Source organism: Gadus macrocephalus, chromosome 20 (genome assembly GCF_031168955.1).
Source record: "Gadus macrocephalus chromosome 20, ASM3116895v1".
Taxonomy (NCBI): Eukaryota; Metazoa; Chordata; class Actinopteri; order Gadiformes; family Gadidae; genus Gadus; species Gadus macrocephalus.
In genome coordinates, this window is record NC_082401.1 from 2,414,943 (window position 1) to 2,431,413 (window position 16,471).

Below are 16,471 nucleotides of genomic sequence, written 5' to 3' on the forward strand. Positions count from 1 at the left end.
AAACCAAAAATGGAATCACGTTCCCAGCGCCCCCCTAGGTTGTGGCGCTGGGATGTGTTTTTTAATTCATTTTTTTTTTGGGGGTGAAAAAATAGGCTACCTGAAATAAATAGCCTATTTTCATTTAATGGTTTCTAATGGTTCGGTCCTGCACACGCCCGGACTCCCGTTACATCAGCTATAGTCATGATCTCTATAGTAACACTCAGAGCTATAGAGAGAGAGAGTTGCGACACGCTATGATCTCGCCGACAGGGTGGTCACGTGGTTGTCACGTGGTTCATGTAAGCCTCAATAGTTCCAAACACGCCGCGATTTCAATGTTATTCTATGGGACGACAGCAGAGATTTCAATATTAAATGGTAAATATGTATGAAAAAATCACATACAAGTATTTGTCTGACTGTTATTGCATTATTGCATATTTGTAAATGTCAGTTTTACATTTAGAGCGGTAGGGGGGCAACTGAAAGCTATCTATAAGTACTATTACTTAGATACGTTTTTAAGTTTTGGAGGGAAAGCTTCACGTTCGTGTTAGCATACTGGCCTAACCTTAACTTTTACCTTACATCTGTGTTGAAATCAAAGTATTCAAGATGTTCTACCATGATCATTTAAAGATATAAGCCACACAAAGTATCAAATATATTAAAGAATAACAACTCATTACACTTGGATGAATGAAATTGTAATTTTTTTTATTAAACAATTAGTGTGACAAGAACAAGTGATTGCGATTGTGTGAACAGATTCAACAATGGACACAGCAGGGAACACTATATACTTAGGGCAAACCATTAACATATAACGTTGCAAATATACTATACTTTATGCCGTTACAATACTTAGAATAGCCCTGAGCAAATTCAAAATGGGTTTAGGAGGGAGGATCCTCGTTTGGTCATGAACTCTGACCTCTAACCTATTCTCAAAAGTCAGGGCATAAGTGGTTGAGGAACAGTTGTTACCCGCTCTGTGATCTTCAATGGTGTCATGGTTCATTGGTTACAACTAACATTTTATAGATAAATGGTCATACCATGGTTGGCTGTGCAGCATTTGGATGCCCCAATCTGTCCGAGAAGGGTTATCACATGTACGGCTTCCCCAAGGACCAAGAGCGCAGGGAGAAATGGATGGCAATGGTCAGCCGTCAAAACTTATTGACAGTCAGCAACAGTCAAAAACGATGTAATGTTCAGATCACTTGCTAGCATTTCAAAGGGCATAATAATTCTAAGTGTAGAGAATTATGACTTTCCAATGATATTTGAAGTGCAATGGAAACTGATCTTACAAGCCTACCTACAGGTACACTTTGAAAATGACAGATTCAAAGCCACAAAAGTAGATAGGATGTTGAAGTTGAGGCCCGATGCAGGCCCAACAGTTTTCATCCATCGCCCTAAACCGAAGAGGAGGAAACCCCCTTCTGTGAGGGTGCCTCCGGAACCAAGTGCAACGGACCACACATATTGCACCAAATTAAACTTCGGTATGATCCATGCAGCTAACAATATTCCCCATTTCATGTAATTCAAGGATAGACTACACTCCTAATGAGATTACATAATTCATATTTGTACATTCAGTTTAAAAAACAACCAGAAGGCAGGGATTCTCTGAGGATTTGCACACAATGTAGATAATCAACACATTTCTACCCAATTAACAATTGCCGGTAGATCCATTTATAAATTGTATTGGTTTCTGATTGTGGCAGATGATTTAATTCACATTACAGAAATGTTTTGCTTTAATTCATTTTATTACATTGGAGATGACAGTAGTTGCAAATACAAAGGCAAAATACATATAACAGCAACATTACCTTGTAATTATTACAGAGATTGAGGGAGAAATTGAGGTGGATTTCAAGAGCGTTGAAAAGGACATCACAGGAGACGGAGAGAGCAATCAAGAGGTTACATTGCCAGGGGCAGGTGATCCAGGGGCAGGTGATCCAGGGGCAGGTGATCCAGGGGCAGGTGATCCAGGGGCAGGTGATCCAGGGATTTGTGTGCCGAGGGCCAGTCAGTCAGGGGTCAACAGTGAAGGAATAACTTTTGCCAGGGCCAGCTGCTCCAGGGACCAGACTGCCAGGGACTGATGGGGCGACTGTGGAGGACCTAATAAGGCAACTAGAAAAGGAAAAATTAATGAGAAGGAGAGCAGAGAGGGCTATTGCAAAACAAAAAAGAATCAATTTGGCACTAAGAAAGATAATCAATTTGGCACTAAGAAAGAGAAACAATTCAGTCAACAAGAAGTTAAAACGAAAAAGCCATACAGGTTAAATTGACCGCCCATCATAATCAGCATTGTTGAATCGGCGGCATCTGTAGGGCTTCATGTGCTGAACATCACCCTTTCCAGGATATAATTAAACAAACACTGTTATTTCTACTAGCTATCGCATCATAAAACCCGTCCTTAAATCAACCTAAATTATCCTAGTAATCCAACATAAATAACTAACTAAATAAAAGTTAGATTCACTAGTACTGAACTTTGTAATTGTTGGTGTAGATACCATCACATTGTGCAGTCGAGCTAACAAACTAGCAGGCAATCGGTCGTCTACCAAGATAAAAATATATATAATTACGCTGTCCATATACAAATAAATATCAATATATGCATCATAAAAGGTCCTGATACAATATAGACAGTTGACAATTCAAAAGAGGTAGCTATTTAATCAATGTACCCCCGGAGATACCTTCACAGGTGGTGAAGTCGAGCTAACAAACTAGCAGGCAATCGGTCGTCTACCAAGATAAAAAATATATATAATAACGCTGTGCATATACAAATAAATATCAATATATGCATCATAAAGGTCCTGATACAATATAGACAGTTGACAATTCAAAAGAGGTAGCTATTTAATCAATTTACCCCCGGAGATACCTTCACAGATGGTGAAATCGAGCTAACAAACTAGCCAGCAATCGGTCGTCTACCAAGATAAATATATATATAATTACGCTGTGCATTTACAAATAAAGATCAGTATATGCATCATAAAGGGCCTCTGATACAATATAGACAGTTGACAATTCAAAAGAGGTAGCTATTTAATCGATTTACCTCAGAAGTTACTCGGCGGCCAGCAATGGAAATGAACGGTCTCCTCCGCCGTAAAATGGTTGTTTGGAACTATTCGAGGCTCCATACCCCGGAAGTAGGCGCTACAACGGAGTCCAATGGAAGTGTCGCAACTCTCTCTCTCTATAGCTCTGGTAACACTGATATACATAACCCAAGTTCGCGGGTTAACAGTTCAATAACCAACACAACACAATCAAACACGGCCGATAGCAATAAAAAAATAAAAATATATATTTTATAGCCCGTTTTCCTCCTTCCTCTTGTTCAGTTCCAGCTGCTCTGAGCGTAGTCTCCACGAAAAGACCGTTGCATTTCAAATACAAAATATATAGGCCTAATTAGGCCTCTGCGTGCGATCTGTTTTCGTGGAGTCCGCGTTGCCCGGGCCGCGGTGCCCGTGGTTGCTGGGCCATTCATTCATTCATTCATTCGTTCACGGGGCATGGCGGGAGTGGTCACGGTGCCCGGGCCACAGGGTGTCGCGGCCGGGGCACGACGGGAGACGTGGCGGCCGGGAGTCGCGGGAGTGCCCGCACCGCGGTCACGGTGAATGAATGTTCAATCCAACCATTTCTCTCTCTCTCTCTCTCTCTCTCTCTCTCTCTCTCTCTCTCTCTCTCTCTGTGTGTGTGTGTGTGTGTGTGTGTGTGTGTGTGTGTGTGTGTGTGTGTGTGTGTGTGTGTGTGTGTGTGTGTGTGTGTGTGTGTGTGTGTGTGTGTGTGTGTGTGTGTGTGTGTGTGTGTGTGTGTGTGTGGAAGTTTAATTGCATGTCATGAATATTCATTAATATTTTTTGCACCAAAACCGACTTAGAGGGCATTCATTGCTATTAGTGACCAACGCAAAATCAATGAAAAACGATGCATTGACAACTTTAAGCAATATAACACGAGTGTGAGTGGGGTTGTTAGTTTATTTTATTGGGGGGGGGGGGGGGGGGGGGGGGGGGATGAATCAGCACATGATAAAGACCTGGTTGATAGGGGATCAATGGCATCTCAAGTACCTGAGCATAAGTGGTTGAATATGTTTGATCTGTGGCTGGCCCTCCTGTTGAGCATCGATTAAGCGGAGCACATTTGATTGGTCGAATTTGAAAAGGTAAAGTAAATGTGAGAGAAGATGGTTTATGGTCAGAATTGCAGTCCTGAGATGGATGCAGGGACCAGGATTATGTGCGGGGCCGGACATTTGCTTTACCACCTTAATATAGTCTGCATAATGGTTGCAGGTTGAATAACGACATTTATATTTAATCCCCTACAATAATAACTATCTCTATCAAAATGGAGAATCAGTGAGAACATGGGAGAATGTTTGGTATTCGGGGGGGGGGGGGGGGGGGGGCATTACTACCTTAGACCAGGCCTGGAACCACGGTTATAGTTGCCTATTCTGACCAGACAGAAGCAGTTGATCATATAACTGACAGGTTACCCTCAGTGTAGACAACCAGACAGAAGCAGGTGATCATAGAACTGACAGGTTACCCTCAGTGTAGACTACCAGACATAAACAGGTGATCAGAGAACTGACAGGTTACCCTCAGTGTAGACTACTAAACAGGAGCAGCTGATCATAAAACTGACAGGTTACCATCGGTATACTATTTAGTGCCAAAATATCACTGAGTTTGTAGAAAAACTACAACTACAACAATCTTGTTTGGTTATTGCTGCCACCCGTGTTGAATAAGTGATGACGCGACACATTGGTAATCAAGGCGGCACAGTTTGACTCGACACGGCCGAAAGTGCCAACGGAAAAAAGCCATTCCAAGCCCCCATTGTATCATGTGTGTTAGTGCTTATGGTTATGCTCTGCCAAGCCACCGTGCGATGCAGTTGTGTGATGTGGCTTTTTACTGCCTGTTTCAGTGCCTGCAACGTTACCTGACCATTAAACGGTTGTGCATTGTGGGTAGTTTGAAGTGAATCTTTGGCCTTGGATCGGCAAGGCAATCCGATTTACTCTCTTAGCCCCCCCTAAAATTTGATTTCTGCCTACATTAGTGCTTCAGATGGTCCCAAAGACCACTGCTAAAGACCACAAGTCTCCCACAATGGCCAGTAAGCCTCAGTGAGTTCAGAGAGCTGCATTCAGTGGACAGAGCTCACATGAGCATAGACATAATGTCCATCCCAATATGAAGGGTGGTGAAGACATGTAGTACAAATGTTTTGTCTGAAAGAGATCTACTGTGAGTCTACTGTGTTAGTTTGACAGGTGTGCAATGTGTATAATGTGTGTCTAATGTGTGTCTAATTTGTGTATAATGTGTGTTTTATGTAGATCCGGTAGTGGGTTGGTTCCGTACATGGAGGCTCTGCCGGCAGGCTAGTGTTTAGAATGTCCTTGTAACGTTTATGTTTATACCAATGTGTAATAATGTGTGTTATGTAGATCCCGCTAGGTGCTCTGGTTCAGTATGTGGAAGCTCTGGAGGCCGGCTACAGCAGGAACAGGAACCCCTACCACAACCTGACCCACGCTGCTGACGTCCTACAGACCGCACACTACCTGATGCTGCACACTGGAGTCATGGTATACGTTATGCTAACACTATACTTTATTAACACTCTGGACTCATGGTATATGTTATGCTAACACTATACTATATAAACACACTGGAGTAATGGTATAGGATATTCATATTCTTTTTTGCAGGTTTATCCCTATAGGTTTATCCATATTTTCAGGTTATCCATATAGGTTTATCCATAGATGCATACACCAAACTGAGTGAACAACACAACACCCGGAGCCCGTCCTACCTGGGCCTTGTCTGGTTGGAGGAGGTGAATGCGATGCATACGCCACAGGCTTCCATTCTTCCTCCCAGCTCTGGAGAAGGACGCTTCCGAAGCCTTACATGATGCATCAGCTGAGCATTGCTGTCCTATTGAGGGTCCTGCATGGCCCGCACAGGAGGAGACGACAGCGTAGTAAACCATGGGGCCTGCTCCACCTCCCAGACCCTGCAATGTTTCTCTTTGAGGTCACAGAGCAGCTTGTCCTTTTTTGCCCGCCAGGGAATAAAATATCCAAGCTGGTTGACCATCCTGCGAAAACTCCTTAACTAACCTTTTGAGGTGGCATTTGTGGGCTCCTGCATCTCTCACCACCCGTCCACATTCAGGGTGAGGCCTGCTTTGGAGCGCCATGCTCTCCCCACCCCCACACCAAGAGGTCATTTATGTTGCATACCACATCCTCTATCCCCTCGATGACCTCATCCCTCACACTGGGAGTGTTCGGGTGCTGAGGGAATGCTGCAGGAAGAGGGTTGAGGTGAATCCACCTGTAGGTGTAATGAATGCCATGTACGGCTGTTTCCCCTGCAAGTGGAATTCGCCAAATCCCATGTTGCGATCCAGTTTACTGAACAGCGCAGTCCTACAGAAGACGGCCTCTGGTTTCATCTTGACGCTGCAGGGTTGTTGTACCTCACTTCGCCCACTGACTGGGTGTTGAGGGTCTCCATGTCTATGCTGTCGACACAGAGGATTAGCCCCAGGGCTGAGATGGCCGGGCTCCCGTGTTTCTGACCCCATGGACCCCCTGGTGGACCCCCAACCCTCTGGTTGGCTCCTATCCTCATTCAGTCTGGCCGCACCACCAGGGGAATCCTGCCTGGACCGAACTAGTCTGGGACACAACGGTGACATCCACTGCTGTGTCAAGTTGTCAAGTTTGAGAGATATGTTTTTGTCCATTATTTCGAAGACCACAGTATATGAATCAGCATCCATTGTCACAGAGCCTAGAAGAAGCTTTCTTCCCCTTCCTCAATCCCATGCACAGCTTACCCAGCAAGGGCACGGCACTTTGCAGCAGGTCGGGCCCCCCTGCTAAGGGGGGGGCATGCTTGCCCCCCTGCTTAGAGGGAAGCGGGCTGGACCCCCCTGCTTGGGAGGAGACAGGCCGGGCCCCTCTGCTTAGGAGGAGACAGGCTGGGCCCCTCTGCTTAGGAGGAGACAGGCCGGGCCCCCAAGCTTAGGAGGAGACAGGCTGGACCCCCCAGCTTAGGGGGAAGCACGCCGGCCCCCCTGCTTAGGGTGAGGCAGGCCTCCACTTTGGGTCACTTGCAGCTTTTTGGATTTCTTCCCTGACAAATGTGGGGCTTTTATTTCTGAATTTGCTAATATTTGTCTTTTCCTTTCGCCCCCTTTTTCTTTAGTACTCTGTCCACGAAGCTAACATCCCTCTGTGATTCCCCACTGTGTTGAACTGCTGTTTGATCTCCTCTCATTGTCCTCCCATGTTAACAGATAGATCCATGTCTAGAGCCATGTGTCTGCCAGCAAAACCACCATCCTGTCCCTGATGCAATCACACTGCAACGCTCCCTAACTCCAGGGTCCTGTAATCACCGTCAGACTGCACAACGCAACAGTCTGCCATGCTTCTTGCTTGCACATATTTAAAAGTATTTTTTTCACTTCAAAGAAAGACTGAAAGCCATCCCTCACTTTAGTGTATCACTGAGCTTTAATGAACACTGAGCCTCTCAGAACATCCTCAGCTTCATCTCCCGTATAACAGATCAAAGTATTCACCTGATTCTCTTCAGAGCTTCTAAAGTGCTCGCTCCACAGAATCTCTCCCATTTCTGCAACCAGCTCGTCGACGCACGACTTGGAGAATTATTGTAATGTGGCCATTGTTATAAAACTTGGGGAGCGAGTTGAGCACGCCAAGGAATCAACCTATTTTTAGGGCCAGCCCTAGACAAAGGCATTTGACTATTTAATCAACACTTTCCAAAATACATAATATTGATGTATTTCTTAAGATGTCGGAAAATGACTGCTGAACAATTTTTGATTACAATCTTTGCAAATGTTCACCATTTGCTAGACTAATTTACTAAAGCATACGTCTGCACTATGCACACACTATATCGACACTCTATATGTCCATATCTATATATATATATATATATATATATATATATATATATATATATATATATATATAGATATATATATACTAGTGTGTGTATACCATATCACTGTGATATGGTAGTGGTAGAGGCAGTGTTGATATAGTACATTTACATTTAGGCCATTTAGCAGACGCTTTTATCCAAAGCGACTTACAATAAGTACATTTGTCATAAGAAGTGCATCAATATATCGCTGTCGGTACAGAAAGGATGTTCATAAAACCAAGTGCAAGTACCACAATCGCTAGTCTAAATGTCAATGAAAATGTATAGTATAGTGTGTGTCATGGTATATATTATACTATATTCACAGTTAACTATATCAACAGTACTTAAAATATAAGTATAAATAAATATATGCATACTACCTCAATAACGTATGTGTGTGTGTGTGTGTGTGTGTGTGTGTGTGTGTGTGTGTGTGTGTGTGTGTGTGTGTGTGTGTGTGTGTGTGTGTGTGTGTGTGTGTGTGTGTGTGTGTGTGTGTGCAGCATTGGCTCAGTGAACTGGAGATCCTAGCGATGGTCTTCGCTGCAGCAATCCATGACTTTGAACACACCGGGACCACCAACAACTTCCACATACAGACCAGGTACACACATTGTACTACACACAAACACAAACACACACACAACCACACACTGTAACACACACACACACACACACACACACACACACACACACACACACACTGTACTACACACTACTACAACTACACAACCCACACCAGATACACACTAGCAAGTCAGCCCAGTTCTACTAGTTCAGACAAGATATACACTTAACATTACAAAACCTTTATCAAGTTGACACTTCAAGCAACATACATTAAGTGCACTCAACAATGAAGCTAAAACCCAAAGAGTCAGTAAAGTGATTAGTCTGATCAAATACGTTTCTGCTTTAAGCGCTCTAATATAGGAACAAGTGATAGAGAATTGTAAATGTATATGTATATGCATATATGTAATACATATCCAGGTTTATTGTTTGATATTTGCTGGACGATGGGCCTGTTGGCAGCAGTGAGTGATGAGCTGTGAGCAGCTGGGGAGCAGAGGAGGCTGAGGAGCTCTCGTTCCACCAGCTGGAGGATGAGGGAGTGATGATGAGGCTGAGGGCCCACACAAGCAGACCAGCAGAGAGGAGCTGCACTGGTCTAAACGCCAGATGAGAATACCAAAATACACTCCCAGACAAGATGATCACTACCAGTTCAGACCAGATGCACTGTACCAGTTCAGACCAGATACACCGTACCAGTTCAGACCAGAATCACTGTACCAGTTCAGATCAGATACACTGAACCAGTGTATTGGTCTTGACCAGTCAAGACCAAGCGTAATGCGAAGAGTAAGAGAGCTGCATGTCGTTCATATTGGAACGACATGGGATTGATGCCCGTAGAACAAACCCACTCTGTGCTCGGTGAAGACCTCAGTAGCTCATTCATCTTCATGTCACGTGGTTTTCAAGGTCCTTCTGAGTTTTGGCCGTAGACAGAGACCAAGCCCCGCCAACAATGTTCAAAATATGGACCGTTTCTGCTGCTGCTGGTAGGAACATCTAGATTCTAGAACAATAGCTGGGGTCTGTATAAAGCTCATCAGCATGACCTACCTCCATATTTCTTCCACATTCTTTACCGTAATTTTTTAGACCAGTTCAGACCAGATCCACGTGACAGTTTATAGCCCGCTCAGAGGAGGGCTGGAGGATAATGGACTCCATGATTTGCGGATATTTAACTAATGTCTAATTATGCTCTAGATGTAGCATCAGCTAGCTCAGAGAAGGTCTGACCCGTGTCCTCTCCCAAGGTCAGAGAGGGTCTGAACCTGAGTCAGGTGGGGATATCTAACTAATGTCTAATAGAGCATCAGCTCAGAGAGGGTCTGACCCGGTCCCCTACCTAAGCTCAGAAAGGGTCTGACCTGAGCCCCCCCCCCCCCCCCCCCCCCCTCAGGTCAGAGGTGGCCCTCCTGTACAACGACCGCTCGGTGCTGGAGAACCACCACGTGAGCGCCGCCTACAGGCTGATGGCAGAGGACGAGATGAACATCTTCACCAACCTCAACAAGGAGGACTGGAGGTCAGGAGATAGACACACACACACACACACACACTCAGCGACACACAAAGACAAAGACACACACACACACACACTCGGCGACACACAGAGACAAAGACACACACACACACACACTAAAGGGACACACACTCAGAGACACACACACATACACTGAGAGACAAACACACACACTCAAACACACATACACACAGAGACACATACACGTTCAGAGACAAACAGAGAGAGACACACACACACTCAGAGATACACACACACACTGACAGACACACACACACACACTAACACACATACACTCTGGTTAATCCCAACCACAACCCATCACCCTGCCCTAACACACAGTGTGTGTGTGTGTGTGTGTGTGTGTGTGTGTGTGTATGTCTGTGTCTGTGTGTGTGTGTGGGTGGGTGTGTGCATTGTGTCTCATCTGTGTGTGTCTCAGTGTGTGTGTGTGTCTGTGTGTGTGTTTGTGTGTCTCTGTGTGTGTGTGTGCTTGTGTGTGTGTGTGTGTGTGTGTGTGTGTGTGTGTGTGTGTGTGTGTGTGTGTGTCTGTGTGTGTGTGTGTGTGTGTGTGTGTGTGTGTGTGTGTGTGTGTGTGTGTGTGTGTGTGTGTGTGTGTGTGTGTGTGTGTCTGGGTATGTGTGTGTGTGTGTTCTAGGGAGCTGAGGGCTCTGGTCATAGAGATGGTGATGTCCACTGACATGTCCTGCCACTTCCAGCAGATCAAGACCATCAGAAACCACCTCCCCCAGAGCCACGAGTCAGTAACAGTGTTCCCCTCACTCCAACCATCATTACTACCTCCACCATCACTCCCACCTTCTTTCCCACCTCCACCATCTCTCCCACCATCCCTCCCACCATCCCATCCACCATCTCTCCCACCACCTCTTCCACCTACACCATCCCTCCCACCATCACTCTCACCATCTCTCTCACCATCTCTCCCACTACCAGCATCACTCCCACCTCCACCATCACTCCCAACATCTCTCCCACCAACCCTCCAACTCCACCATGTTTGTATTTGAGTGTCAGGCTGTTTTAAAGTGTGTATTACTGTTTGACAGCGCACATCCAGGTAACTCCATACTAGGGCTTTGACTCCGAACTTCGTTATTCAAATATAATTTGAATGTCAAAATGATAAATCAATATTAGAACGAATATTAGGCAGCCCTTAAGGGTGCACTCACACTAGGCCATCTGGCCGTGGCCGTTTTCACACCTAACCGTGCTCAAATCGCCCCATTGTTCTCTGGCCTGCACTCACACTAGGCCATCTGGCCGTGGCCCTTGGCCGTCGCAACTGTGGCCTGGCCACGGTAGGCTCTTGTACATACGTCATCACGTCGTAAGTAACCGAGTCTATATAGAAAATATGGCCAAGAATTATTAATGTGGGCGGGAGTTTTTGGCAAAGGAAAATTGTCTTTGGAAAATTTCGCCAACAGGGCGGCGCCAAAAAACGACGACATTGTCTATCTCCTATTTGGCCAATGGAATGTTCTGAGAACGCGTTTTGGGCTATAACTCCCACACCGAACCTCCCACAGTCAAAACCTTTATATCCACAGATTCACGGTAGCGTTTTGAACACATGCTTCGCGTTGTGCCGGCGAAATGCACGTATCTTGGACCCCTGCATAACTGCTTGCAGTTCTAGTTATGTCCGTGGTTGTCGCATGGACTATACGTCATCCAGCTCAGGTTGCGTAGCCGTGCGTGTGCGCGGGTCGGCTCATTAGCATCTGTACCGTAGCGGCCCGTACCGTAGCAGCACACCTCTCCCAAGTGGCCAAATTGGCCTGGCCTGGCCAGACTGGCCACACTCACACTGGCAAGTTTGAGCAGGTGTGAAAACAGCCACGGCCACGGCCAGATGGCCTAGTGTGAGTGCACCCTAATATTCGAACCTGTTATGGGCATTCTTTTTTGTAAATGTCTTTGCTTGAACGTTGTTTTCAATTCAGAGGCTTTTTCACGCCTGGGGAAGTTGTGAATCACAAGCTCATTGGCAAGGCTATTATTGGTCATCTGGGCTCCTGAAGGTGGCGTTGCGTTCTGGTTTGCGTTAATTTTGTACGTTATAGCAAAACAATGGCCACGTCAACACTGACAACAGGCCCCGAGGAGATCGAAATTTACACTCCTGACCATTTCATAAGCAAAGTGTGGCGCTACTTTGGGTTCGAAAAAATACAGGGGAAAAATAACCGGTAAGGATAAAGTAATATGTAGAATATGTAGGACTAAATTCTCCTGCCACACAACCAGCAACTTGAGAGCTCACCTGTCTACACTACATCCCGGCAAGCTGCACTCAACGTCAATTTGACGTTGACTGATACACTGACCTCTGGTGGACAAAACATATACAACTTGAGTTTTATACAATATAGGTCTTACTGAAGGCATTTAATGGTCAAAATATTATTAAGAAATTTTCGAATATTAATATTAATAAACAAACAAACTTGTTCAAACAAACTTCAACTTCAAATATGATTTTTGGGCAAAAGTCAAAGCCCTACTCCATATTGGACCCACAACGCACGCTTCAATACAGCTGCTGGTGCAAGAGTATGAACCACCAACACCATCACCACACTAAAGGCCAAAGTATTGAGGGATTATCAGTCTACGTCACTCCCCGCTTTACGCACATGTCGTTTGCAGAAAGAGAGGAGAGCGACAAGAGCCGCAATCATGTCTTGTTGTGCGGTTGGTTGCACAAACCCTTTTAATAAGACTGATTATCCCATTTATTCTACTTCTTGCTTGCCAACATAATAAAACAATTCAAATACTTTAATAATTAAGCTTTTTCTTATTCGTATTGCATGTTTTTTAAATGTATAATCTGTTTCAGTTCATCTCCCTCAAAAAGTAGTCCCCTTTAATTACGATCGATCAAACATGTTTTTGACACCTCAAAGGGCATTATACCGCTTATACCATGGTCACTTGCCGAAGAAAATAAATTAAGATCATTCATTTATATTGTCATGCGTTTTACGTAAACTCTCAGGTTTCAGGTAATTGTAAACAGTGAAGCAGAACAATTTAACAATCACATGTCACTCTCTTTTTCTTCCTTTTTTTTTTTTTTTTTTACTGTGGAAAAACACTCAATAAATCACAAATCAAGTCTCTGCGGCTTTTTAACCTCTCTCCCACACCTGGTCCACACAGTCTCTGTGGTGGTGGGGCCCTCTCTGCTGGGTGATGTTTTCACTGGTGGAGCTGAATCTGGTGCAGGTGATTCTCCTCCCTCATCAGCGTCGACTACCCCACCGTTGGTCTGCAGTGGCACCAAGTGACGCCGGTTCCTCCTCAGTGTGCCCTGAGGCACCTGGACGATATAAGAGCGAGGGGTGTTGTGTGTAGATAGCACTTTGCCCTGGACTCGTGCATCGGTGATCCACACATCCTCCCCAGGTACGAGTGGCTCCAGGTTTCTCGCTCCGTGTCTCTTGTCGAAGGATCTCGCGTCATTCCTCCTCTTCTCCTTTTCTTTGGCCTCCAGCGCATTGTAGTCAGGCAACACTGGATTCAGCAGGGTTGGAAGGGCAGGAACTGTAGTGCGGAGGCGGCGCCCCATCAACAGTTCGGCTGGGCTATAACCGTTCTGTAGAGGGGTTGCTCTGTAGGCCAGCAATGCAAGATATGGGTCTGATGCCTTTGTTAGCAGGTTTTTCACGGTTTGTACAGCGCGCTCCGCCTCCCCATTGCTCTGAGGAAACCTGGGGCTGCTCGTGATGTGCACAAAGCCATACTCTGCTGCAAAGGCTTTGAAGTGGCTACCGGAGAACTAGGGCCCATTGTCACTTTTAAGAAATTCACAAATTCCATGATGAGCAAACATGGATTTCAGGTGCACCACCACATCTGTGGACCTTGTGGGTGACAGCAGTGCAACTTCCACGTACCTCAAGAAATAATCTACTACCAGTAGATAGGCCTTGCCTTTCAGGGTGAAAAGGTCAGCTCCCAAGGTTTGCCAAGGCCTGTCTGGCATCTCCGTTGGCATCAGCGGCTCTGTGACGTTCCTTCTCTCCTGAATGCAGGTCCTACATTTCAGCACCATGTCATTCAGCTGGCTGCTGAGTCCTGGCCACCATACCGTCTGTTTGGCCCGGCCCCTGCACTTTGTCACCCCCAGGTGTCCCTCATGTAGTCTCTCCAGCACATCACCTTGTAAGGCCGATGGGATGACGAGCCGCGTGCCCCGCAGCAGCAGTCCATCGTGCACAGTCAGCACTGCTTTATCAGCCCAGTAATGTCTCAGCACTCCCTGCAGTTGGCTCTTGTCAGGCCAGCCGTCTGTGCAGTACTCCATCAGTGCAGAGCATGTGCTGTCTGCCTTCAGGTGGTCACGTAGGCTGCTCAGATAATCTCCACTGACAGGAATGTTGCTGATGACAGAGTCTACATAGATGTTGGTGTCCTCTAGTAGGCTTGTTTCTGTGTTCACTCTTGCGGCTCTCAGAGGAGCACGAGATAAGGTGTCGGCCGTCCACAGGCTTTTCCCAGGGACATGATTGACTGTATAGCTGTACCTCATGAGTCTCATCCTAAACCTTTGGATTCTTGGTGGGAGGTCATCCAAAGCTTTCCCTCCCAGCAGACTCACCAACGGCTTATGGTCAGTTTCCAGCTCGAATGGTCTTCCTAGGATGAAACAGCTGAACCTTTCACACGCCCACGTTGCAGCCAAGGCCTCCTTCTCCACTTGAGCATAGCGCTGCTCTGTCGGTGACATTGACCTGGACGCATATGCCACAGGTGACCACATGGCATTGCTCTTCTGCAGCAGGACTGCCCCCAGGCCAAAGGAAGAGGCATCAGCAGAGATTTTTAGTGCACTGTTTGGGTTAGCCGCTACACAGCTTCGGATACTGTTGTTTCAACGATTCCATGGTGATGCCGTCAACCCTGCACACAAGCTGAAGCTTTTCTATGGCAGGCTTTCCCAATAGTGCAGTGTGCAGGTCTTTTACGACATAAATGTCCTCTATGGCTGTCTTTTTGCCACCGCGCAGTGTTTCTCTGGCTACACCTAGGACAGAGAGTACATTGCCACCTGGCCCAAACAATGGGCGTGTCGACTCTGCCAGGTGCTTCACATCATGCCCCCCTGTAATCTCATGGTACACCTCGGCTGGCAGGGCGGTGACATCAGCACCAGTGTCTATTTTAAAGCACACTGTTTTTTGTCTCACTTGTAGCTGCACCGTCCACGGGTCTTCTCCAGAATCCACGGCCCCCAGGAAAAAGCACTCTTCTTCCTCTGTAGTGACAGCATTCAGAGATTTCGCACTGTTTCTGCACACCTTGCCATAATGTCCATTTTTGCCACAGTTGTGACACACAGCATCTTTAGCAGGGCATTCCATTATTCCATGCGAGGGCATTTTTCCACATCTATAACAGGCCTTTGAGCCTGACTGTGGCCATGCATTAGGTTTACCTTTGCCTGGTGATTGTGACTGAGGCTTTGAGGGAAATTTTCTGTAGCTTTTAGCATGCACAGCATCAACATTAGAGCACCTGCTTGCACCGCTATTTTCTCCTCTTAAGTCAGACTGCTGTCTTCTAACTTCTTCAGACTGCCTTGTCTTAGTTATAGCAGTTTCAAGGGTAAGGTCTCTGTCTGGCTGTAGCTTTTCTGACAATGAGACGTTGCTCAGCCCGACCACTAACCTGTCGCGGATCAGCTCGTTCCTTAACTGTCCATATTTACAGTGTTCAGCTAATCCGTATAGAGCAGTGATGAAGGAATCCACCGTTTCTCCTGGCAGTTGCACACGCTGATTGAACTTGGCAAAAATGCATCCAAGCCCGCCTTGACATCCGTGTACCCCATCCTCTCATCCGCAGTTAGCGTTAGCCCTTTAAGCACATCTTCAGCTTCATCGCCCATGCAATACACTAACGTGTTCACCTGGTTTTCTTCCGATGTCGCGTTTAAGTTGCTTGTAAGCCGAAAGCGGTCGAATCTCCTTATCCAACGCTCCCAATCTTGAGGCTTTGTAAAATCGAATGGCTCTGGAGGTTGTATTGTGAACGTAGCAGTTGGTGTAGGTTGCGCCATAGCTGCCGGCTCATCTCCCATTCCCGCGTAAACGATATACTTTCCTCTTCGTAGTCTTTCTATTTTTTTTTTCTTTCACTCCGCTTACAAGTCGCCCAGTTCTGACACCATGTCGGGTTATTCTTATAATAAGGCTCGTACAACGACGTAATCGGAGTGTGTCTTTATTAAGCTTCTTCTCCAGCCGTAACCGTACACTAGTGTGCGCATGCACGGGAC

The 16,471-nt window shown here is 46.0% G+C and overlaps 1 protein-coding gene and 1 long non-coding RNA gene across 4 annotated transcripts in view; one reads left to right on the forward strand and one right to left on the reverse strand.

Moving 5' to 3' along the window:
* The window catches only part of pde1a (phosphodiesterase 1A, calmodulin-dependent), a 66,010-nt gene that overhangs the window by 42,448 nt on the left and 7,091 nt on the right, over nucleotides 1-16,471 (forward strand). For both annotated transcript variants that reach the window (XM_060040508.1, XM_060040509.1), the window contains exons 7-10: nucleotides 5,522-5,662; nucleotides 8,558-8,658; nucleotides 10,033-10,158; nucleotides 10,814-10,915. In XM_060040508.1, coding sequence (XP_059896491.1) covers nucleotides 5,522-5,662; nucleotides 8,558-8,658; nucleotides 10,033-10,158; nucleotides 10,814-10,915 — 470 coding nt within the window. The remainder of the gene's footprint in view (nucleotides 1-5,521; nucleotides 5,663-8,557; nucleotides 8,659-10,032; nucleotides 10,159-10,813; nucleotides 10,916-16,471) is intronic.
* On the reverse strand, nucleotides 682-3,239 carry LOC132448745 (uncharacterized). 2 transcript variants are annotated; one of them, XR_009523416.1, is made up of 3 exons: nucleotides 3,098-3,239; nucleotides 2,295-2,372; nucleotides 682-2,145 (listed from the first exon to the last, which is right to left on the reverse strand). It is a non-coding gene; the product is annotated as an uncharacterized LOC132448745 (long non-coding RNA). The 2 variants fall into 2 exon arrangements; XR_009523415.1 differs by lacking the exon at nucleotides 3,098-3,239 and having other exon boundaries at nucleotides 2,295-3,091.